We start from the raw sequence: 25,573 nt of genomic DNA, 5'->3' as shown, positions 1-25,573 counted from the left end.
TGAACAAATGTTAGCATAAAAGACCTATTTATTCTATCAAAGAAAAGGTGGCAACCCTGGGATGCAGTTCTGTTCCAAAAAAGACTGCATATGAATAAGATCATAAATGTCTTGGGTAGGGAGGGAGGGTGGGAGAGCGTAAGGTATATATAAAGCGTTGCTGTGGTCATTTTAGCTGTGTCGTTGCCGTTCTCGTCGGCGGCGATCAGCACCGCTGACGACGACGACGACAACGAGGTTAATACTAATCTAGCTGACTTCTCAGTACGGTATGTCTTCTCAAAGGAAGTAACCAGTAGAAAAATGTGCGTATAAGAAGCCAAGAACACATCCGGTGGCAGAAAGAAAGTATCACGAATGAAAATCCCGTGTGAATATGATATTGCTAAATTAAGCTTCTGATATAAAGATCACGAAAGGAGAGATTTTATTAAAGTCCGGCCTTCTGTAACTTTAAATTTTTATAGTAAAAATAGAAGATATGATAATATTGTTTATATTTATAATTTACAGTTTCTTTTTCCTATACATTTTAATTTAATATATTATTAATTCAAACCGGTGATTATAGAGCACTATTAATTGTGTGTGTGTTTGCTTAATATTTGTATTGGATTAAATAAATAATAAATTATAATTTATTAATTTATATAATTAATTTATAATTATAGTTAGTTTATTAACTATAACTTAATAAATTGTAATTGGAAAAGTATTTGAAATTACTAGATACCTTTTCGTGTGTAAATGTTGGTTGATTTATGTTTGTTTCTTTTTGATTTACTATAACTAAGTATTTTATGTTTTTTTAGTGAAAACTGGATATTTTCTTTCTGGGAAATGGCTACTCAAACAACCATTGATTGAAAAGCCAGTCAGCCGCGTGTATAGCGTGGAATATTTTACGATATTTACGAACACTATTCCTGTACATGGTGTGCACCATGTTCTGTGGTATAAATGTAGAAAATATTGTTTCGTCAGGATAAAATATTTAAAAGGTAAAAAGAGCACGCGTACATGCGTGTGGTGATGGTAGACGTTTATATGAATACGTTTAATCGACTAGCCAGATAGATCTACCTACTATATATTATTTTATCGGCGTATGTTTGAAGAGTGCTGGTACATGTAACATTTCTAATATTATTATAAAATGGTTATCGAATACCAGAACTCCTCTCTCCATCCACGGTTTCATTTCCCGCAATGACTTCATGTTTTCGAACGTACATCGTTTTAGAGTTGTTTGCGGAATAAATATCTGGAGGTAAAAATACAGAATATACAGAACGGCAATATACATACGTAACAGTAAATGTTTTTTTTTTTTTAGATTTATCTTTTCTCTCCGAAATCTAGCGTATAAATATAAGTAAGCATCAGGATCAATGTTTTATTTTATTTTATTTTTTATTTTTTTTTTGTTGACTTTAATCCGGCATTTCAACTGGAATATGATCGGCATCGATGTTTACATACAGTGACAACGATGTCGTCAGTTTAAGAAATAAATTCGCATAAAACCCTAGCAATCCGGATATTGCATTGAAATTTGAACGTAAAATTGTGACCACACCGCGACTTCAGAATTTTGACATAAATTGCCGCGTATCGAAAATATCAGACACTTATTCAATTATTTGCAAGTAAGATACCAATTAATAAAACCGATAGAGGACAATGTTTTTCTAAAAAAAAAAGAAACGACGTGACGTACGAGAATGATGTACGTGTAAATTGATTTGTCTCCCACCCTCGATTTTTCGCCTAACGTGGAAATATTGCAGCGATGTGTCTTTCAATCTTGCTGTTGCTTTCGTTTACTGTGGCGGACGCCGATTTACATATCTGTTCAATATCGTCAGACGTAGTCAACACAGCGGCAACCGGAGCAATTGCGACGCTCGATAGTATCTACGATACGTCAAACACGGACATCGGACCGTCGCTCCGATCGATCACCCTGGATTCCGGAACGATGGTAAGTTTGCGTAATCGGAGTTACAGTCCGCCACATCCTCGCGATTCGTGGACCTCCCGGATGGATTTCCACATCAAGCTGTCTCGTTTGTACCGCGGGAACGCGACGAGAAATATTCACGGCGAATTATACATTCCGCTTCTAAACCGCGAAAATATCGATGTTCGGTCGTTCGCTTGCTAGATTCAGTTCGACTGGAATTCGAAATAGCGCTTAAGGGTTCGTGCTATGATAAGAGGATCGTATGACGCTATTACATGAGTAAGTGAACGTCGTGAGTGGGCATCGTTTGCGACAGTCATTGAGATAACGAACCCTTTGTGGTTGGAGTCATTTTACAACATCGTAGGAGAGAGCCACGACTGCCATATTCGCGCAACTGTTGCACTGCTCTCGCACGTAATAAAGGATCTTACAAGAAACCACGATTTAAAAAAAAACAGAGGTTAAAGGTCGGGACAATGCGGAAATTAATATATATTAACAAACGATAAATAATAGTAATTAGGCGATCTTATTCGTCAATATCAGATTTACATTCACAATGTAAATGATAAAAATATGGAACAAAAAAGAATTACAATAGGGCTATTATACATAATACGAATTTTTTATTTATTAACATGTTTGACTAAAAAATTAGAATACTCTCTAAAATAGTTATTTTTGACAAAGAATTATTACTTGCATACAAGTACATGCCATATATATTCTCTTTTAAACACTCGATTATGCGAATCTGAATATTATATCAAATGAGGTAACGTATAAGTTTATTTAAGATAAAATTAATTAAAATTTAATATACAACGCATTTCATTACTGCGTTAGAAGGTTATGTAAATTACATTGTACTATTCAAGCATATTATAAGACGGGGAAATGTTTGAGTAGGACACGTGGCTTATAGCAGTGGCAAAGATCCTTCTCAAGATTCCGTAGAAGTTTCTTGCTGATAGCCTGCCAAGTGACGACCGCGAATTGCCAGACGATGCGCGGGTCTCCATATATTTTGGAAATTCCAGGAACGTGACTTGAGACACCGTGAAGATATTTTGGTGTCTAGATTAAAGTTTGTCAAGTTGTTTAATTAACTAAAAGATTTAACAATTATGCGACTGTTAACAATTGACACAATGGCAACATGTAACGTTTTGTTGTAAAATGTGAACATAAAAATATCTTAACATGTGGTTCGAAATAAAGTATATAAGGAAACTAAACGTAACTAAAATAAAAACATGACAAAATTACATAATTATAAACTGAGAAGATATTTTGCATTAAACAGATAATACATATTATTTTTTAAAAGTTAACCTGGATAAATTCTCTCGCAGTCTAACGAATTTGTGTTACGCGTCGCGTAATTTTATATATAATAATTATTACGAGATAATTACCGAAACATTGTTGATTTATAAATAAAATTATGTTTTATTTATGCAGATGCATTCATTTGTGAGCTAAATCATCATTCATGATCTTCAATTTATATACATTATTGTATTAATAAATAATTTATTTAAAATGTTCATGTCCAGTTTTATTTTACAAAACGTAATATTAAAAAAAACGTAAATATTTATTTAAATTATCGGAAATAACATGCAACATTGTAAACAGTTTGCGGGTGTGAAAAGAATTTTACAAAGTAAATTTACTAGCTCTATTATATCTATATTGAAAAAAGAATTTTGCAAATTGAATTAACTTCTACACATATATATTTATTAGCTCTAGACACGTAATTAATAAAATATTTCTTATTGCAGTCAATATGTTACAATTAAATAAAAAAGACCTCATCTTCGGTCGGGCTGAAACTTGGTAGCTTAATAATAATATTTGTGTGAATTTTGTATACTTTTTTCAACGTAGTAAACTGCGCGCCGATTATTTATCGATCTTGAAAACACAGTCTTTTATTGGAACAGTAAATCCACATATTTAAATCAATAATTGATTTAACTTTTGATGCTAATAAGCATTCTTTTTAAATCACTGTGTGTAGTGTAAAGACGTTATTATAAAAAATATCAGTCAGAGTTCGAAACTAAACTCCCTACAATCCATGACTGAGTCCAATGTTAGAATTATTGTTTATCGATAAAATTATTAACAATAAATATCGGATAATACAGTGGGAACAGTTCATTAGGATGAAACTTCCTTAATTCCAACCGCATTGACATTGGAGATAATTACGTGACGTAATTTACATAGGAAGCCTTAATATGCTATAGTCACTTCTCCGAGTGCAATCACAGTTATACAATCATCATTATGCAATGACAAACTAGTCCCTTTGCCAAAGCCAATTACAATTTCTTGCTTGTTACATCGAGCTTAGAACGGAGCGATGAAAAGCCGGGTTTAGAAACGTTTCAATGTACGTTTAAATGTGTGTGTATATGTGATCATAGAAAAAATTTATTGAGAAATTATTATATATTATATATTATTTCAATACTACGTAAATTATATTTTGCAAATATCCAATTTTGTTTTAATATTGACGAGAAGGGTGATTAAATTCATGGATGCTACAATACTTTTAACATATTTTTCATTTTTGAACAACATTTATGATCGTTTCCCGGTTTTGAAAATTAAATTTAAAATAAGTAATTAAATAAAAAATTGCAGAAAAATAAATCTGCCATATTGGAAGAAAATATGCTAAACAATAGGTATGTCAGTCCTCGAAATGTCACCGATATCTTTAGAGTTTAACACATTTATTGTTTTATTATATTTCTTCTCGTGCAAATGTCATTTTCTCTAGTTTTACGACATTGTGTATGGCGGCATTTGTACTGTGCGCACGTCTGTACTTCACAGTCTGCGAGATTTGGTCGAGGACCACCGTAATCATCACGGTCGCTATTTTAGTACACACGAAGAAGACTCGATAACTTACGAGCGGGGCTCGTCGACCCTGACTTAAATTCAAACAAGAGCCAGCTGCCGCGCATTGCCTAATCCGACGCATCTCGAGGTTCCAAATTAAAAGAGAGATCGACAAATCTCTACGAATTAAATTACTAAGGTTATATATACAATCACGACTCATATTGATTAATTTGATATAATTTTATTTTGATTTATTTTGAGTAAGAGAGTTGTATGTCAAATAATTTTATGTATTAATATTAAAATATTAAATGTTTTTTTCACATATTAGAAATCATTGTCTTCTATAAATTTATACTTAATAAAACAAAAAATATAGATAATTTTGCAATAATAATTAAATGTGTAGTTAAATTATATAATACAAATGATATTTTATTCTATAATTTTTTCTGGATACGGATAAGTCTATCAATCTAATTGATACAATTTGGAAAAAAAAAGTAAAGCTTCTCTGAATCCTTTGAATCTTGCACGAGTGAGTAGTTCGAAACGGAGAGACATTTTTCGTCTGAACGACTAGGAGCAGCTTCTACGGTCGTTCGTAGATACATCGATTCGTTATCGAGATATTGCTTTCGTGCAGCCACCGACAAGGAGAGTGGTTGGATTCACGAAGATTTATGATTTCACCGAACGTTCGCCATTTTTTTCTCTTTCTCGACTTTCTACCTACGACTGTCTCGCGTCGCTTCGTTTGAGTGTGCCAAGCATAAAATGCGAAATCATTTGTTGTGCATTATTTTCCTTGACGCGAAATATAACGATGCATAATTAACGAATATTGTCGTAACTGACAATAAGTTTTTTCGTTTTATTGGTTGTTCGATTAAATATAATAATTTAAAAGTGTAACAGATAAATACAAAATAAGGGCCCATGCACAATGAGAAGAATAAAGGAACAAAGAATTAAATATAGAGAGAAAAGAAAGATTATGTCTTGAAATAAGATGCGATTATGAATTCTCTCTATGTTTAATTCCTTATTCCTTTCATTGTGCATGGACTCTAAAGAGCAAAAATCAATTTTTAATTTTTAACATTGTCATTACATTAATAATATATCAGTTACTGACAATTTATAAATCTGATATTATATCTGTTTAACATTTTTTTTAAATACAATTTGATAATCCATCAATTAAGTACCTTTGAACCACATTTATCATTAAAAAAACTACTCCGATTAAAATGAAAACCGTGATCGTTGGAATAAAGGTAGTCCATTCTGCGTTTCTTCCGCTTTACAGCTTCGACTCTTTTGTAGGCCAGTCTAGGAAAATTTACTATCTTCTCGCGGTATCCTTAGCCAACGAACCGAACCACCGGGATGTATCAATCACTCGAAGTCTCTCCTACTCCTCCAGAAAGTTCAGTCATGTTCAAGCTACGAAGTTGCATTAAACTTATACATATGAAACGAGAAGCATATAGTATTTCTGCAAAGTTTCTCACGGTATAGAATAAATATGAATGAAGATAGTTTCGGCAGTCATGTTCGCCATTATTCGACAATAATACCGGCATTTTTACAAGGTGCGCCGAAATTCATTGAGCAGATTATTCCAAATAATATTTTTTTATACATTGTAAGATTTATGTTTTTGTTATTATTTGACTTGCATGAGGAAATTATTGTAATTTTTCACAGAAATGTTGAATTTTGGAGAATAAAAGAATCGTATTTGTCGGAACATCTCGATATTTCTCGATAAGCTGGTTTATAGAATTTTCAATACAATTGGATTTACGATATTAAAGTTTATTGTACGCTTCTCAATCCAATTTATGAAAATTACGTAATAATATAGTTGTTTCAATAAAATGGTTTTTGTCTTCTTTTGCGGTGCTTTAAAATAAAGTTATATATTGCATATTGTCTTTACAAATTTTTGATTGTACATATAGCAATTGTTTATAACAGTTGTATCAAAAATCATTTTATTAAGAATTTAAAGCTTATTTATTCAGATATGTCATTTGTTATAAATTAACGCACAAATATATCTATAAATTTTGTTTTATATATATATATATATAATCGATGAAAACGAATAAATTAAGATTTTATCAGTGTCATTATATTAAGAAATAAAAAGCTTGTAAATTAACTTTAACATTAACAATAAATTTCCGTAAAGGATGCGCGCGGATTGTGATATTATAGCATATTCATATATGGATAATAACCAGATCGTGCATGCTATTATACAATCCATGTTCAAGAGATAAGTTGGGTCTAACGCTCTTTACTTAACCGGAATTTCGCTCGGAAGGAAACGATGTTTGTTCAAAACATTTGCCCCGGGATACCAGAGAATCGTGGATCAAAGGTTTTCCTCGTCCGGAAAGAGTTCGCCATTCCAACACGCTCGCCTTTTTTCCCCGCATTATCAGCGAACGGTGCGCAGCAGTAAAGTGAAATCTGGCTAGCGTGTTCTTGCCGCGAGCAATCTTGTAAAAGTTCTCTCGAAGCTTGCTTGAAAATCGATTTCTCAGAGAGATACGATATGTACGTGTAGAAAATCGATTATTGGTCATTGAACCACCGCCGCGAAAATGATTGTTCCCTCAATATTCCGGTCAGCGATGCGAGACTCGCGGTTTAATACACAAGCTATGATTGCCTGATAAATTATTTATCTTTGATTAATTTGGACTTTGTAGTCGCTTCACAATCAATCACAGACTTTTAACTCATGAATGATATGCAAGATAGAACCCCCATACTTTTAAGTTATCTTTTTTTAGCTTAAATTCTATTGTTTTTACTTATAAGAGAGTGACTTACCTTCCAAAACTCGAACACAATTCACATTATTTGGATAATCAGCGGGATAATTCGGGCTATAAAATTCCCTCTTTGCTGGATCCCCGACTTCAAACTTCTCACATTCGCTCGGGATGTGTCTCATGTGGCGTCGTAGCATGGCGATGTCTTTAGTGGACGTCGTCATCAACGTCGTGTTTTTCAAGTTCTCGCGCGAGAGCGTCTCGAATGATAGTCGTGTCTCGAGTGTTGGCACTATCTGCACACATTGTAAAGTCACATTTGAATTAATATGCGAGGGATCATTACACGACAAAATAATATACAGTATTTAAAATTTATGCAATGACGTTTTGAAAAATTGTGAAACATGTGAAGATGAGCACGAGCAACTTTAACGTGAGAAAATCTCTTCGCGGCATTTGTCGTTGCGTGCGTGTCGCGTTAATTTGAACTGCTCAAGATTGAAAATTTATATGATCAATGGATTATATAAGCCTTTAATCCGAGATATTACGCCGTTAATTAAATGGAAGCCTAATTCCACTTTGGCAACTGGCATTGCAATAGCGCTGAATTATAGTTATCGTTCGTATTACGATATTGGAAACGACGCTGAATAATTACGACTATCATGTCATTGTGAGAGATATTGATGAGAGGTATATCGTGTAGAGGTACTATTGTTTAATGTCGATGTCTTGCTTAATGTTTAATTTATTCATAAGAGAAAATCTATCGAGATTTTGCAAAGATCTATAAAAAATTGATGCAGATACTTCTGAAAACTTTTAATTCTATTTAATTATCAATAAGATAATTTAAATAATCCATTGTCCCAATCGTGACTCCAATTACAACTCTAGTTTAAGAATTTAACAAATCAGATTATAAGATAAAAGAAGTAAGAATATACGAAGAAATCTAATTACTAATCTTGAGAACTATTATTCTGAACATTCGGGACATCTGTAGCCTTAATCGTGACTAAATTTTCAAATAATCGTTACTATGCTACGAGATTCGGTACGAATTACGTCATAGGAGCTTCTAGAAGTCGACGAGGTCCTCACGAGGTGATAGCCAATCGTCGACGACTGCGAGGACGATGACTCGATGGAAATCCGATTGGACGGATCCGTCTGGCTCGTTTCGTTGCTCCTGGAGGAGATGGACGGGTTATGGCTTGTGATCCTTGCGTTCTCGATGTCATTGCCCCTCGGCGACTGCATCCTCCTCCCGTCCTCGTCTTCTTCGGATCTCTCGACCACCGTTCCCAGGAAACTCGGATCCGAACGAGTTCCGGGGCTCGATCTGTCTACGCTCCAAGAGCTAGTTTCTGGGAGCTTGCCATTCGAGGGTCTAGTCTCCCTCGCGGCATGCTCTAGACTCGAGGACGGCCAGGATCGTGGCAACGAGGATCGACTAGTTTTTCGAGCGCTGTACGTGCTCCATCGCGGATCTTCAGCCTCTCCCGTGGACGCTCCAGTAACTAAAACAGTAATAGTATAATCAAGTGACGTACAATCTGTTTCAGTAGGAATATCTTTATTCAAAGTGTTTTCTCATAATAGTCAAATTAAAAATTTTTGATCGTGTTGTCGCTATATTACAATTTAAATATTTTGGTACAAAATAATGGAATAAATTATTGAAGCTGCAAAATCAGCAATTAAAAGCAATACTAGTATTTCTGGTGTTATTAGTAAAAGCCTTTTAATTAGTTGGAAATGTAACATTAATTTTTTTATTACAGTTCTTTAGCCAACATAATACAATCCAATTCCAATTAATCGCAGCATTCAGATGTAGTTAAAAAAGGAAAAAGGCGGGTTTTCGTCGAGAACAATCGATTCTCCAATTTTAACGCGATTGAACGGAGTAACGATATATGAGTAGCACGCAGGAAGGCGAGCAACTAAATTGGGTGTTCAAATTCCATCCTTGAAAACGAACGCGATACCTGGCAATTCTCGTACGCGCCTTTTTAACTTTTTGTCGTTCTCTTTTTTAACTTTCAATACCCGGTAACTAACGTCGAGATTTAACGTTGTCGCTCGCCTGCACGAAACTGCAAGCAACTTAATTCACAATAAAGTGCAGATCCGCTTTGATTTAACGAGTAGAGAAGTACCGGCCTTTGTGTTTCTCTTACAAAAGCTGTTTATTGCTTTTTTTTCAAATTAGAGTTATTGTCTATTACTTTTACTACACAGATCGTCGCAGAAATATCTACAGGAATATTATAATAATTTACTTTAAATTTTTCAAACGGTGATTAAATACTTTGATAATTACGTACATATTTTGCTTCAAATGATCTCTTGAAAACAAAGGTTTATATCTGAATAATATTGTCTGATTTTAGAACTTTTGCTATTTCTTTAATGCGAATAACCCACTTAATATAAACGCGAAATGAGATTCAGACGGATGTTTCTTTACTGTTAAATGCAAAGATATAAATTAAATTAATTCATGTAATAGCGGGTAATATCTTGCAGAAGAGAAATACTATTTCGTGTATAACATCTCTTTGTCGAATTTATATTGCATCTTGGAAAGCAAGGTGGCTACCTATATGATATTGCATTTTGTGCAATTTTCAGACAAGGGCATCTCAATATAAGACTTTAAAGCGTTCTTTTTTTCCCTTTATGAGGTCGATACAACGTGCTTTCTCTCCTCGGGCTAAAACTTGATAACCTCATACGACTGCACTACCATCTCGGTAGCTAAGTCCTGTATTTTACTGGAGAAAGCTCTCGTCGTGTCTAACATCATGAGGGGCTTGCTCACAAATTTTTAAGACGATGCCTTACAGGAGGTTTTCCCTTTATCGTGCGATTTCAAAGTGTGATAAGCTAAGTTTCTGACTGGAGTGCTCTTATATCCTGCACTTCGGTTTCGATACTTTAAAAAGATCTGCTGGACGGTATTTTGTCGGTCTCGAGATACTGAGTATAGTCAGTTTAGAATAATTTATGTGTATCTGAGTAGAATTTAATTATTATACTTTTAATACTGTGAAAACATTTTCAATCTATTTAATATTGTCATGTTATCTGAATTATATTAAAAGAGTATATACATATACATATACTCTTTTGTAGATAAAATTATTATTATATAAATTTATCTCTTTAGATAGTAATATAAGTTTAATGAAGGAAAGAGCGTGGAATATCATTTCTCATTAATTGTTTTAATTACTTTTGTAAATTTGTTCTTCTCGAATGCACCCGGTATTTATTAAATCAGAGTTTCCGCGCCGATTACTTCCTTACGATTGCCTTGCGGTTCATAAACAACTGGCTTTATGCATTCCGACATTATCGGTTTCTAGACTTAGGGTAAAGGCTCAGCGGTTCTTATCGAGAGTAACCGCGCACAGATAAGGTCAAAATTCATTCGCTCCATTTACCACTTTCCTAAAGACAGAATAGGAACGTAATAACCTTCTCCAGTTACTGTTGTTCAAAGTAGAGTTTGCAGTAAAGCGTGGAATCGGTATAGCTTCAGGTTGAACCCTCTACAAGACTAAAAAGGAAGATTTTTAATTTCTTGAATTTTTAAAAAGAACAAATCTTATAAATATTTTGATAATTTTAAACCAATCATCTTCAATTAATGATTTTAATTGCTTTATAATTAGATTGATTTAATATTGCATTAATATTATATTTAATATTGCAATTTAATATGTTAAGTGTTTATTATTAAAAAAATTAAACTGCAATTCCAAGAGAATTTTATAAAAAAAGATTTGATTCATCTTTTTGCTTTATGATTGTTGTGCAATTTATCAATAAATAATAGCTGCTGATCAATTTCTTATTGAATAGATAAGTGCGTCTCGTTTTTAATCAGATAAACATTTTTTTACGCGCGTTGTGAAAATCGGTTCGACAAATCGGTTATCGGAGTTTATATCCTTGAATTTCGAGAATTTCGTGCGGCGCCGTGTTTCAGAAGCGTCGAGTTTCTAAAAGCAGGAACGACGGCGGAAATCTACATCCACCTGCAGCGAGTAAATCAGATCCTCGCCTGCTAGGTGTCTCGTTCTCTCTCCCGCTCGGCTTTCCGCTATCTGGCTTCCCGTTTCTCGGCAAACAATTTTGTAGTTTCTTGTTTCTCTCCCCTCGCACCATCTTTCTCGCGTTAGTCCCTCTTCGTCTCGTGTACGAGAATATTACAACGTGCCCGTGATAATCCCTTTTTCACTCAAGACATTCATCGCGTTGTTTACATCATCACTTTTTCTTCAAAGAGAGCCCATGTTGCCCATCTCATCTGGAAAATGGCCGCATTATGCGCATCTCGAGTGAAACGAGCGATACTCTTGTGCTCGCGATCGTGACTAGCGGCATAATATTAATGATATACATAATGTAAACTAAAGAAATAGAATTGATAGTGTAAATTTTATTTTTTCCTATATTGTTTATTAATGTTGCCAATTTCGTACGTATGCTTCTACGTATTTTTATGATTTCTTAATATTATGTATTAATTTAAAGTTACTGTACTTGTGAAATAAAATTACAGTATAAATTTAAAAATGACTCCATTCAGGCCGTTTTACGATACTTTAATTTTACGCTGGACCTAAGGTACTTCGAATTTTCCAAGGTGAAAGTAGTAGTTGGAGTAGGGCTCGAAGTTAAAGCGGAAGTTTCTTAGGTGGTTGTTTATTTTATAATGTGCAATATCTCGAGCGGTCCCTTCGGAATAGCTTGAGTCTGAATGAACTTTATTTTGCGTGAAATCCATTCGTGAGATTAAACATTTTTGTAGCCTGGACAATATCCGGCGAGCAAAGGGAATTTAATATAAACGTAGCAAAGCGAATGAAATAGAAATAATTGTTAAATATAATCGTTAAATCAACAGACGTAAAAACTGCGCGATTAAAAATTAATCAAATAATAAATAAAACCACTCCACATACGAGTATTTGTTTGAAAAATATCACAAATTCGTGTTCTATCATATCAATTATGTAATGAATTAACAATTGCCCCATTGCCATTAAACAAATATTGATAGACGGTTGCAAATAATCTAAAAAACATTAAAAATGAGAGTATATCTGTGTGTGCACGTAAACGTGGTATTTTGCGATCACATGAAGTTACAATCGTTTTAACTTCAATTCCTATGAGCATAGCAGAATCTAACACAATGCAGAATCTATTTTTTTGCATTGCGGTTCCGAGAAGCAAAATACATAGCACGAGAAAGCATGTCAGAAAAGAAAGAGTTCTCACGTCTGGAATAACTTATATTTGAAGTATTTAAAATGCATATCCAAACCTCATCATAGTAGTTTTCTCAAAATAAAACTGTAAAGCGTGAAAATAACGATTCTGCTTTTAACTTAAGTTATAATCGCAAGATTATATCTTAAATTTGTTATCAAGTATTTCGAAAACGCAACGCAGAGAAAAACTAATTTTAAATTTAATTATAATTTCTAACTCATATGATTCTTACATTGTAATTGCATTATAAGAAGAGATCAATAGGATAGCGATTATTATAAGATTCAGGTTAAACTACAAGACTCGTGAATTACAAATTTATAGTGTATCACGATATTAAAAGCGTTTGATATACTTATTTCAAATAGAACATGCAATTCTGATAACGTATACATTGCATCTCTCTCGGTTTTAGAATCTGGAAATACGTCGTGCATAAATATTTCAATTTGAAGAAAACACGAAACCAAAATATCGTTGCGCACGTAGCAACATCTTCTGTAAGTATGTAATATTTCTGTCCATCTGCATCTCTCCCCGAGAACGTATGACGTATTTACAGGGTGTGGTTGTGTGTATATTGGCGAATACCATTACTTGTATAACCCTCCTATATACTCGGAATGGAAAACCCACGAAGAATTCCATTTTTCTCATTTCCAGTTACGGATCCCCTTGGATATTGTTTTCACAAAAACGAAAGCCACGACGTGACGTCCATGCTTACATTATGGAATCGAAAACGCGATAACGGTAAATACATCTTCACGTTTATGGTCAAAAGGCAGAATCCTATAGATCAACTTCCATTTTAAAAGTAAAGAAAACCGTGATATACATTACTTTCGTAGAATCATAGATGTATATGTACATACATGTACAGCGACTGGAAATCGTATGACTGAAATAACGTTTCGTAAGGCGAAAATGATAGAACAAACAAAAATTTAGAGTAAAGTTTTTATATAGGTAAAGAATGATTTTAATCTTTTTTTCGATCGCTTACTTATTAATCTTGCTAGAGCTCTATCAGCTCTATGCGCCGCCATCATGAAATATGTATATGTATGTACATACATGGCTTTATCTCGCGAAGGCTGCTCGTAATTTCGCTATATCATCGATCATTTCCCGAGATAATATCTAACTAGTCTTTCTCTCGCGTCTATTAAATCGACTTTCTATTAAAGAGAACCGTCCTTCATCCCGAAGGGGATCGTTGACATAAAATTGTGCTCACACGGTCCGTGCCTCATTGAGCTCATCGACCCCTATTCCTGCCTCACGTTTACCGTAAAACGAGATCACTCGATGCGGGCTCTTTGTCCTATAATAAAGTTAGCGTTTGTTTGTTGTCGACGACCCGAAAAACGCATTGTACGCATTTTCGATTAATTTATTTCCTTTCGGAGAGATTCTTTTCTTTTTGACAAATTCCTTCTATATGACAATCCTTTCATAGAAACCCTTTCCGTCTTTTCAATAAAATATAATGTTACGCAAATATTATAATTCTTTTTTCGTTATAATTTTTTTTAATTGCTGCTTTCTCTAATTTTATTCTTTGCTGTCTTGCTACAAAATATAGGAAAATTTATGTCAAATAAACAAATTAATAAATTACTTTATGGCATAAAACAGACTTTTTTCCCAATTTCTATATAAGAAAAGTTATTAAAGACAAAAATTATTATAATAATACAGTCTGACGGTGATGCTCTTTTCTCCAGATTTATTATGTGACTCCGGAAGTTAGTTACAATACTTGGAAAGATAGTACGCCATACTATTCCTTTTACTTTTTACCGAGTAGCAAAAAGCATTGTGCCGAGTGGACCATCAAAGAGGTCCATTAGCAAGAAAAAAAGTAAAAAGAAATAGATGACGACATGACAAGATAGGTATAACAAATGCAAACGCATTAGTATGAGATCAGTGCTCATTAAATCAGCATTGTTAAATACACACATATAGTTTATCTGTGCTAGAAAACGTAAATAAAAAGAAACTGTAATATTTTAAGATATTTTAATCGGCATGGCATCTAATTAAAGAAACTTTTGTTTTGCATTTAATTGGTGACATGTGATAAATTATTGAATTATTTATTTTATATGCATTTTCGTAAATTTCTCAACGGGTAGCAAAATTTTTCACTTATGGTTTGTGTCATCACTTTTAATACTTTACGTCTTCCGCTCGCTGGCATAAACGCCACACATAGGAGTCAGATTTATTGTCACCCTTTCCTCTCTTCCTTATTCTGAAGTTCTAACGATACAAAACACATTTCGCCAACGGTGATTCGCGTTGCAATCGGCTTTAAGATCTTGGCAGAACAACTATGGCAATGGTCATTTTATGCTTCAATCTCGCTGCTTCTGTTGGCAAAGTGCGAGAGCGATATTGCCGTATTTCTATACCAACACAAGCTTTTGTACACGTATTTATGATATTGCAGAAAAATAATTGTAAATATAAATATTACATGTATTGCGCTCTATATGCGAAATGCAAAATGTCGTTTTTAGATTTGGAGATACTTAAGGTGGTCTCATCTAGCTCTTTCAATTTGCATACAGAGAATCTTCAAAATTACAATTATTTAAAGTTATTACTTTAAAAAAGAAAAAATTTTACATTTTGTCAAAAACTTAATTTAATTAAATTATTTAAAAACACAAATGCGGATGTAATAATACGAATGCAATATATTTGTAATATATCTATATATGTATCTCTCTAAAAAAATGTTTATATCAAGTTTATAATCAAATTATTTAAATCAACTCAATTTTATTTTACAATCCGGTTACGATCGATCAATACTTCAGCGGCTAGCCGGTTCTCACGAAGTTACAAAAGTAATATCGACCAGGATTTATATGGTGCCATGTAATAAGAATAACGTCGGTTCTTCGGAACAGCGATATTTCCTTGCGGACGATATTTTCTCCCGCGATATTTTCGTTGAGCGTCGAACACGATTCCTCGTCCAATCCCAATTCCCCGAGCTTCGCTTCTTTTATCAACGCAATGCGCCGCTAGCGTACTGACCAGGTCGGTCAGTCTCTCTGACCGGTTCGCGAACGGGTGTCTCTAAATCACTTACTGAATAAATCTTTCCTGAGTTCACGGCCAGTACGCGACATGTTGAAAGCAACGGTGCAGCAACGGTGCGAATTTATGACTAGGCGATATACATCCCGCTATCTCGGCTTCAACAAGAGATTCATCCATACGCCGTATACTTTTTACAATCTTTCGCATTTTAAATAAATTTATATTTTTAACATAAGGGATATATCGCGGTTTGATTTTGAAGGTTTCAACTGCACGAAGTATTATTTGGAATTCTAATATTTTATTAAAAATATTTTATATATTTTATTAAGAATTTATTACTAATATTTTATTAAGAAATTTTTCTTGAGCTCAGGAGAACGTGAACATTATTATTCCATTATTTATTTTCCAGCCGTGACGAATAAAAAAGGTGCACTCAAATCGCCGCATATTTTTACCTTGTCGCAATAATGATTGAACGTCCATTACCTGGTAAACTCAGTAAAGCCCGGAGAACCGTCAATAATGCACGACATGCTTACGTCGTTTACGAAACTTGAAATTTTGCAGAAACTTCAATAAATTTCTGAAAGAATCTCGGTTACAAAAAATGATTAGATTACATTATTATGTTGCAACGCGATTGGAAGTAATCGAAAATATATTGACAACACTCTTTCGCAAATACACACATGTATGATAGAAACAAACAATCAGGTAATTTTTGTATCAACAGCTATTATTTTTCCTCATAGTTTTCTATTTGTGTTAACCACATATTCAATCTTTTCTTTTTTTTAGTTACAAAATACGAATTTCTGATGCATTTCCATATTTTGTGCTTATAATTTCTCACTGAAATATGTGGGAACATAAAAATAATATGATAAAAAAGTATAGTTACTGAGATAATGTGCACGTGTAACTAAAAAAAAGGTGATATATATTATTCGAGTATTTTTGGAATATATATAGAGAAATGTCCATTAAAGATACAGCTTACAGCTACCATTATTTTGAAACTTTGGCCAGTATTCACGGAGCATTATTTTCTCATGTAATCGTACGTTTGTGAGACCGTTGAATGTTTTTTAATAACCGGCCGAAATAACATGTAGAGAGGGCGAATTAGCGAGAATACGTTCCCAATTTTTTTTAGTTTTATACTCCCGTATTTTTCTCGTCTGGAAAAGATGGCGCACGAGGATTCGTGAAATCGGAAATCGGTATCAAGAACAACCGAGTGGGAGGACATTTCCGTTAAAACTACGGGCTCGAAGCCAGTATCCGCCGTAAGATAGAAACGCAACCTTCGATCTTTTTTCGGTCTGCTTCATTCGAGCATCCGAGTCTCAGTTATAGTGTCTTTCACGGTACTCTATCGATCTATTTTGCAAAGCAAAAATTTTTGCTGTCACTCATACGGACTGCAGTCGTTTGTGAAAGATCGTAATATATCAAAATATAATTGATATTTACCTCGCTGTTTATTTGAGATACAAAACACATAAGCAAAGAGAGACTTTATAGAACAGTTTTCATTTAACGTTTTTCACTGTAAGATGATATCGGAAATAAATTTTTCATGATATCTTTTTAATAAATGCAACAAATGTTTTTTCTTGCATATACATCGAATAATGAGTGGTAATATATGTAATAAAACATTAGGTAAGATTTGTGAAATTGTGCGAGTGTTTTAACAGAAATAACTGTAATAAATTAAAACTGTTCTATTGTATTATTCTTATTTTCCATGTATAAAATGTCTTCTTTTCTCTTAAAATTTATTAATATAGAAAAATATGTTTGGAATGTTTATATAGTCAGACTTTTTCAATATTAATGAAAATTAAAATATCCTATGTTATAATATAATCCGTACATTATTTCATGTCTTTCGCTTCAAATTTTTCATATTTTAGAAACGTATCATACATGAATAATCATGAATCAGACGATCTTATTTCTACCTATCGATTCATTTTTTTTCAACCTCAACTTTGTATATGACGATACAAAGAAAATTAAATCTTAAATTTATAGCACATTTTTTTTTCTTTGTGCTTCATACAATAGAGAGATTCCTCTTGTTTCACATAACATTCTTCTCTTGTTTTCAAACACGTGGAGCGCGTCATTAGTTCCAAAGCCAACAGATACCGATCGATAATTTTAGTTCCAGTCTCAATCTCGTAACTCGTTTGCGAAATATAAATTATTGTTTGCCGTTCTTCTTCTTCCGCACGAACGCCGGAGTATTTCAGGAATCTGTTAGAGAAGAATTATGGCCGCTTTTCTACGGCACGGCGAACGCGTTGACTGCCACTCAATTGAAGACAAAAACATCCAGTGAAAAACGAGGGCATCACTCCCGAATATTTTTATGGATCCGTCCTCAACTTCGCGAACTACATGGCATGTCGCTTTAATTTCTTTTCCTAGAGTGGGCGACTTTTAGATGCTTCAAGGAGCATGAGAAATTTACTGCCAAATACCATGCAATAACTTACTACAAGAATTTTATTATTAAATCTTGAACGTTATAAATACTATTTTTGTTTATAACTAAGAAAAAAGATAATTTTTATAACAAAATTTGCTCTATAAAAAGTGGAACTTTGATGAACAAAATGTAATATAAGATTTTAATTAATTATTATAACAAAATAATTACAATTGATAAACATATAAATATACATGCAATATATACGTATAATATTTAAACATATAAATATATAACGTATAAATGATCATCAAATTAATTACATATTCTTTCGATAAATGCAAATTTGAAATGCAAATGTACATAAATCCCTAATAATATGTGTGACTATAATTTAATACATTATACGAAAACGTTCTTCTAATAAATTATTCTTTCGTAAGAAATAAAACAACAAGCGTGCGACCCATATATTGTAATAATCCATAGATTAGTTTTCACGCGTTGATTATGCATCAGTAATCTTATCAGTTGCCTTATCTCAAGACGAAGGAAGTAGATGGAGAGACTGTACACAAGGGAGAAAGAAACTTTTCAAGTGGCCGAAAGTTTTCGCACATGAGGAAGTGTAAATGCGACAAAATCCTCGCACCAACGGGGCGGAACATATAACACGAATATGTGAATTTACCACTCTCTACTGAAGTCTGCGAAACACTTTAAAACTTACAACGAAGCAAGACTCGTACAATTCACGTCGTGTTTTATGTTACATTCTAGGTGCATTGCCTTCAATCGAGTTTTCGCAGTTAAACATTGCGTTTACACTCTTTTACTCCTCTCCCCTCTGACGTACTCTTTCTTACCATCCAATCTCTTCTTGGCTTTCTAAACCGCAGTTTTTCTTATGGAGCAGATAAAGATTCTACGTTGCTTGTTCAGCAAGATTTTTTTAATTTTGCCTTTTTTATTGTGTGTGTGAGTATATTTCAACTAAAAAATTATTATTTTTTCAGAAATCGTTCTTTGAGATTGTTTTATCATAAAGAATGTGACAAAATTTAACATAATTACGCGAAAATTATTTTATATGCATTTAAATAAATTAAACATAGTATATTTTATAAGAGAAATGGAAATTATAAATTATTGTTTTGTTATAATTCTTATATGTAAATAATAACTTCTTTAACGATGATTAAATACTGCAATAATGCTCCATTTTATTTGTGGTATTGTATCGTACAATATTAAAATATCAACGTCATTTTCAAATTTTTCGATCATGAAGAAAACGTGTGTATAAAACGAATCGAATCGAACGGCGTCATAATGCGTTTGATTAACAAATATAGTTGCAATTAAAACCTTATTCGTCAACAGTGTGGCAAAAATTCGGGTTTGTAATTTGTAACATCGTTTGTAATTTGAAATTTCGTTTTTTGCGCTAATTTGCGAGATTTCCGAGTAATGAGTGGATTATAAAGCTTTTACCGCACCTTTTTTCACGTTATTCTTCGTCATAATAATAAAATAAGCATCGCGTGCAATTAATGTCGGGAGTGCCGTGCAAAGTGCTATACAATTATCTTATTAGTGATTAATATACGCGATCTTAATTAACAGTATTTTAGGGAGTATTAATAGTATTTATACATTGTAGTGTAGTAAACAGATCTAAGAGAAGTCTAGAAAAAAATCACAATGGCAAAGCAATGTAATAAGAAAATTATTAATCTTTTTATAATGCGTAAAATACACTTGTAATTGTGAAAATAATTAATTAATTCTATGTTTAGTTACACTTTTATAGTTATCTTTCATTCCAATTATATTCATTTCTATTTAATAAAAATAAAACGTAAAACGCTCCCATATCAAGTTTTTATTAAATTTTACGTGTAAGCTGAAATAAAAAGATGCTTTTAAATGCATGAAACATTGTTGATAAATGCATGATAATTCATTAGTTAATTACTTTGTCGTAGCAATTACTAATTTTTATCGCGAAAAAGGCACTCCTTGAAGATCACAACATTGCTCATAAAGTGAGCAGTTCATATGTCTATAATTATATCCATTCCTCGTGTAGAAAATAGTAATTAAGTTAATGTAGTAGCTTTTAAACTAATTATACATTATTGTATTTTTGTCACGAAATATCACCGAGTTCATGTTCTAATTACATTTTATTCTTATACGCACTATTATGTGTTCGTGTACATTTAATGAAATCTTATTCTAAAATTTATTCTTGCGTTGATTATATTTTTCTTTCCCAAGTTGGAAACTAAAATTGATTCTTCGTAAATCTTCTCCTTACTCTGCGTTTTATTCTACAAGATCTTTATGCTTTATCCGTAAGCCTTACGTGGAAAGTTTATTCGCGAGGGGATTGCCTCAGAAACTCAGAACAAGTGCAACGGCCATTTCAAATGTCGTAAATGTGGGAACTCGAGTGTAATCGAGAAATTCTGGGAATTGCAATTCCGGAACTTATCGGCGACAAAAAAGTGGGGGGGCCGATGCGCACTAATCAGATATGTCCCGCGTCGAAATTACATCCTACTGTCGCCCGGGGGAAATTTCTTTCCCGCTAGGTAGAGTGTGTAAACCCCGCGCGCGCGCGCGAGATCCCGAGAGAAGCACTTGAGAACTTAAAGTATTCCCGTCGCATACAGAGAAAGTTTACTGCATCCCGGCTGGCGCGACAGATGCATACCTACGCGGCGGCAAGTTTCTTGGCGCGCGAGCCATGGACAAAACTGCGAGCGTTTCGCAGTTAACAATGCGGTTACCTTTGTGATACCGTCTCGCGTTTTTGTTGCTATAAAGCATTATTTTGCCGCGCCAGGTATGGGCGGTACGCGTGGTTTTACTAATTCATCGTCGTTACGGTGGCCGCTTCTTACGCGACGATATTAATCAACGTCTTACGCTTAATGAAGCGGACTACGCCGCGCTTTTAAGATAATTAATACATCCCGTGATTGTTTCTTATACATCACGCGAAACCGCCCGGCTATATAGATATATGCAGTCAAGGTGAATTCGTCATCGAATCCCTCGGCCAGTTTAAAAATTTTTATTCGAGTTTATATATTGAAAAATTTTTAATATAACTTGTCAAAACATATAAAATAAATATAAATTACAAAAATTAATTATAAGATACGAGATGGTATCATGTGATATTCAGACAATACGAACGCTAATAAAATATCCTTCAATATTTTATATAGCATCTTGAGTCAGACATGTTAAGTTCTTCAGTTTAGTTTCGCAGTAGATAGTGTAAACCTAAGCTATTGCTATTGCGAAAGTAGTTTCACGGGTTTACAATATATAGTACATCACAAGTGTAATATTCGAGTTTGAAATGGAGTTTCTTGTCTTATTGTGTCCTAGATATTATTATGTCTTTCGGCCTTTTATTATTGTAGCTACTGTAAGAAATTAAAACGGAGTATAATTTATGAAACAATCCATTATATGCTATTTTCTTCCTTATTATTATTTTTATAACTAAAAAATATTACTCACACCTAATTGTATACAAAGTATTTTTCACGTATTCTTTTAAACTAAACAATATCTCGTTTTCGTAACACAAAACTTTTTTTAATGTATTGTATAGAGAAGTGATTAAAATTAAGGTAAAGAAATTACGATACGTTTGAATAAAAGCTTTGTAAAAGAAGAGCAAAAACACCTTACAATAGGAATTGAATAAATTTAATCGAATGGAGATTATTTTAGGAGTGAATTTAATTGTATGTTCGCAAAGTTGATTTGCGAATTAGTAGCGCGAAAACGCATCCTTTTTTCTTTTTCTACCCTCGTCGATCCAAAATAAGCGCATTATTGTACCTGCAAATTTAATGCCATAATGTGAATGGTTCTTTTAACGGAATGAGTTTAATCCGGATTCTCTCAACTGATAGACGCAATCTGCATAGATTCGCAAAAGTGCATATTTAATGTAGAAAAAAGCCGGCATTTGACTGAGCAATTAGAGCTGGTGGCTCTTTTGAAGAAAAAAGATTATCTCGTTGTAGGTTATACTCATATGTTGGAAACTGTAAATACATTTGACTGAAATTATGATTTAATAATACTTTCCTTGATGTGTGACTGATAGTGAGCATTAACAAAAGTGAAATTTATGCCTCGTTATTTCACGCTTCAAAACAATTGTCTGAAAAAAGAATTATAACAAAAATAATAAAAATCATCTATAAAGATTAAAGTATTTAAACTGTTTATATAAGACTTTATATAATATATTTAATTATATATTATATAAATAATACGTAATAATATAATGCAATTCCTATATATGTAATAAAAGCTATATTTTCTTTATAACAACGTTTTTCTTTCACAGTATCCCATCTGGTAGATTTAACATTAGCGTGAAATTTTATAACAATATCATCCATCTCATATCTCATCAAATATGTATTCAAGCATTAAGGTTTCTACACTGAAGCTAATTCTTTCTTATTCCGAGCTCGAGTAGCTCGACTCGCTAGATAGTCGCGTTAGTTATGCCATGCACTTCGCGTCGATAGCTCTGTCCAAGATACATATCGTCCGTTAAAATTCCTGCGATACCAACCACACGCAGTCACGAAAATTTATAGGAAGGAATTTCAAGTCAACATACAACTGTGATAAAATGACATGAAACGACCCATGCAACGCAGCGTTGTCATATCATCGAGGCAAATTTTATATGGGTTTTACAATATATAATCCTGCCTCCTCTCCATCCTAAGTCTATTTCGATGGAATGAATTTTTTATGCATTATTATCGTTATGACATTGTTCAGATACTTCATCGGGATTGCATCGTATTTTACGCAGATGACACAAACATTCACGATACAATTTCTGTCAATTATTTACAGTTAAATTATTGAATCTATAAAATATATAAAACAAATGTAAAAAAACAATGCATAAAAAGCACACCTTAGATTGATAGAATTTTGATTTAAAATACGATCGACAGATCGAGTAGAACCATACGCAAATCAATTATCTAAATGGTGGGTTGAAAGTGTATTGCCGTATTGCCGTTGAATTTTGAAACGTTGGAAAAATTGGCAAATCTTTATACATTGCTGCGCACTTGCAACTGACGCCTGCCGTCGCGAACGCGCGTTGGCAATTACGTCAATTGCATGTGTCACTGTTTGCTTATCAGAATTATGGTAATGCCGCATGCGGCCGGTTGCGGCCGTGTTTTGGGTAGGTCGCGATTATTTAGCATCAGATACGTTTTGCGGCCGTGCCAAATGTACTAATACAACTAATGCGCCGCAGCAAGTACGATCATTAGGGAAAGCTCGTTCGCAGCGCGGCAAAAAGATCCTTGCACTGTCGCTTTTTTTCGCGAAACGTTACGTCAACCATCCTTGACGGACAAAACGATACGTTTCGACTAGAATATCGGATGCAACTGCAAAATGCAGAGTTCTCTCTGAATAAGCGACCCATGAAATTTTTTTGTCCGGTTCGCTGTCGGAATTTCGACGTTTTCCCGTGTAACGGATTTCTACCCTTTCGATAACAGCGTTTTGTTATATTAGTTCTCTATGCGCGTTAAATTTTTGTTTAAATAAATAAGCGCGCATAACCGATGTACGCGCGTATTTTACAATATGGTGTGCGTTACAATTTATGTAAAGATGCATTACGGGAAAAATGAGATTTTGGGTACAGAGATTTTCGCAACAGAGATTGGAGGTAAAATATGTAAAAACGTTGACAGAAAATGATTGCCAATCAACGATGATCGTACATATATTAGTAGATTGTAATGATCGCTGTGCACGAATTAATAAAACACAATACAATATTGATCATTAATAATTAATGCAAATCTCATTTACGGTAATTACGAGGAATATATACCAAAACATAAATGAAAATATAGCTTCTCTCCTCTAATTGGACCGTTAAAATTGCTGTGTAGTCATAACCCGTGGCGATGTTTTATATTTTAAAAATTGTTTGTAAAGCAGAGTAATTTAATTTAGTTAGAACTTGAGAAATCAATAGTCACAGAATATAATTAATATTGTGCATGTGAAGTACATTGCATTAATATTTCCAACTAATTACTTTCATATTTTTTAAATATTTTTTAAAATTTATTAAATTTAATTTAAATAATGATTTTCCACATATATTTATCCGAATATTTTTTGTAACATCTAACCAGGTATAGTCTATTCACACTTTGTTCTAGTTGTTTTCTTTCTCTATAAAGTCAGCCAATTAAAGACTCAGATAATGAGTTTACCAAGTGGATAAGTTTTACTAACACCGAACCACCGATCTCCGACGGTTCGTGTAAAACTGCAAATTATAGGCAAAGTTTTTGCTACCAAACAGCAATTAAAGACATCTAGATGTATTACTCTTGACAATACTATTTCGAAACTTTTAAAGCTTTTAATAAAAATTTTTATTTTATTTTTTGAGTAGGTACAATAGCCAGCAACATATTTCATGTTTTTTACACATTTATGCTTCAAATATTTTTTGTGTAATTGATATCAGTATTATATATCTAGATATTGAATTTTCTGTTAGTACACGATTCAATAAAATTATTATATCGTGCAAGATTTTTTGACCGTATGAAACTATCAAATTTAGAAGAAAACTTTGCCTAAACCGATAAGCTTCTCATAAGAGCGCAGTTACGACACAATTTTTGAGATTTAGTCAGCTATTGTGTTCACGATCATTTTATAGAAAATTGCGTTACTGATATATGAGAACGATAGAGATGAAAGACCAAAACGTTTCTTCACAATGATCGGCTAAGGATAAACCCACCTAGACAGCGATGGGAAGCGGAGAAGAAGGAAAAAGGAATAATAAAGCCCGGCATTATCGCAGCATATCTCAATCAAGTTTTGCTGCAAAACGTACGAAAAAGAAGGTAGCCCAGTCAGTAAGCCGGATTATCCGTCGCAAGATAGATGGGCTGGTCCGTTTGTGCCTTCGCGTTGCTGCCTGCATAAATATGCCGAAGCATTATCCACGAAAGGGAGAGAAAGAGAGAGAGAGAGAGAGAGAGAGAGAGAGAGAGAGAGAGAGAGAGA

The 25,573-nt window shown here is 33.4% G+C and overlaps 1 protein-coding gene across 4 annotated transcripts in view; it reads right to left on the bottom strand.

Moving 5' to 3' along the window:
- Positions 1-25,573, bottom strand: part of LOC112467011 — a 108,874-nt gene that overhangs the window by 37,151 nt on the left and 46,150 nt on the right. For all 4 annotated transcript variants that reach the window (XM_025035437.1, XM_025035436.1, XM_025035438.1 and 1 more), the window contains 2 exons: positions 8,710-9,164; positions 7,694-7,931 (listed from right to left, as the gene is read on the bottom strand). In XM_025035437.1, coding sequence (XP_024891205.1) covers positions 7,694-7,931; positions 8,710-9,164 — 693 coding nt within the window. The remainder of the gene's footprint in view (positions 1-7,693; positions 7,932-8,709; positions 9,165-25,573) is intronic.

This window comes from Temnothorax curvispinosus, unplaced genomic scaffold (assembly GCF_003070985.1).
Source record: "Temnothorax curvispinosus isolate PA1 unplaced genomic scaffold, ASM307098v1 QBEX01016800.1, whole genome shotgun sequence".
In the NCBI taxonomy this organism is placed as follows: Eukaryota; Metazoa; Arthropoda; class Insecta; order Hymenoptera; family Formicidae; genus Temnothorax; species Temnothorax curvispinosus.
This window is presented reverse-complemented; position numbering and strand designations above follow the sequence as displayed.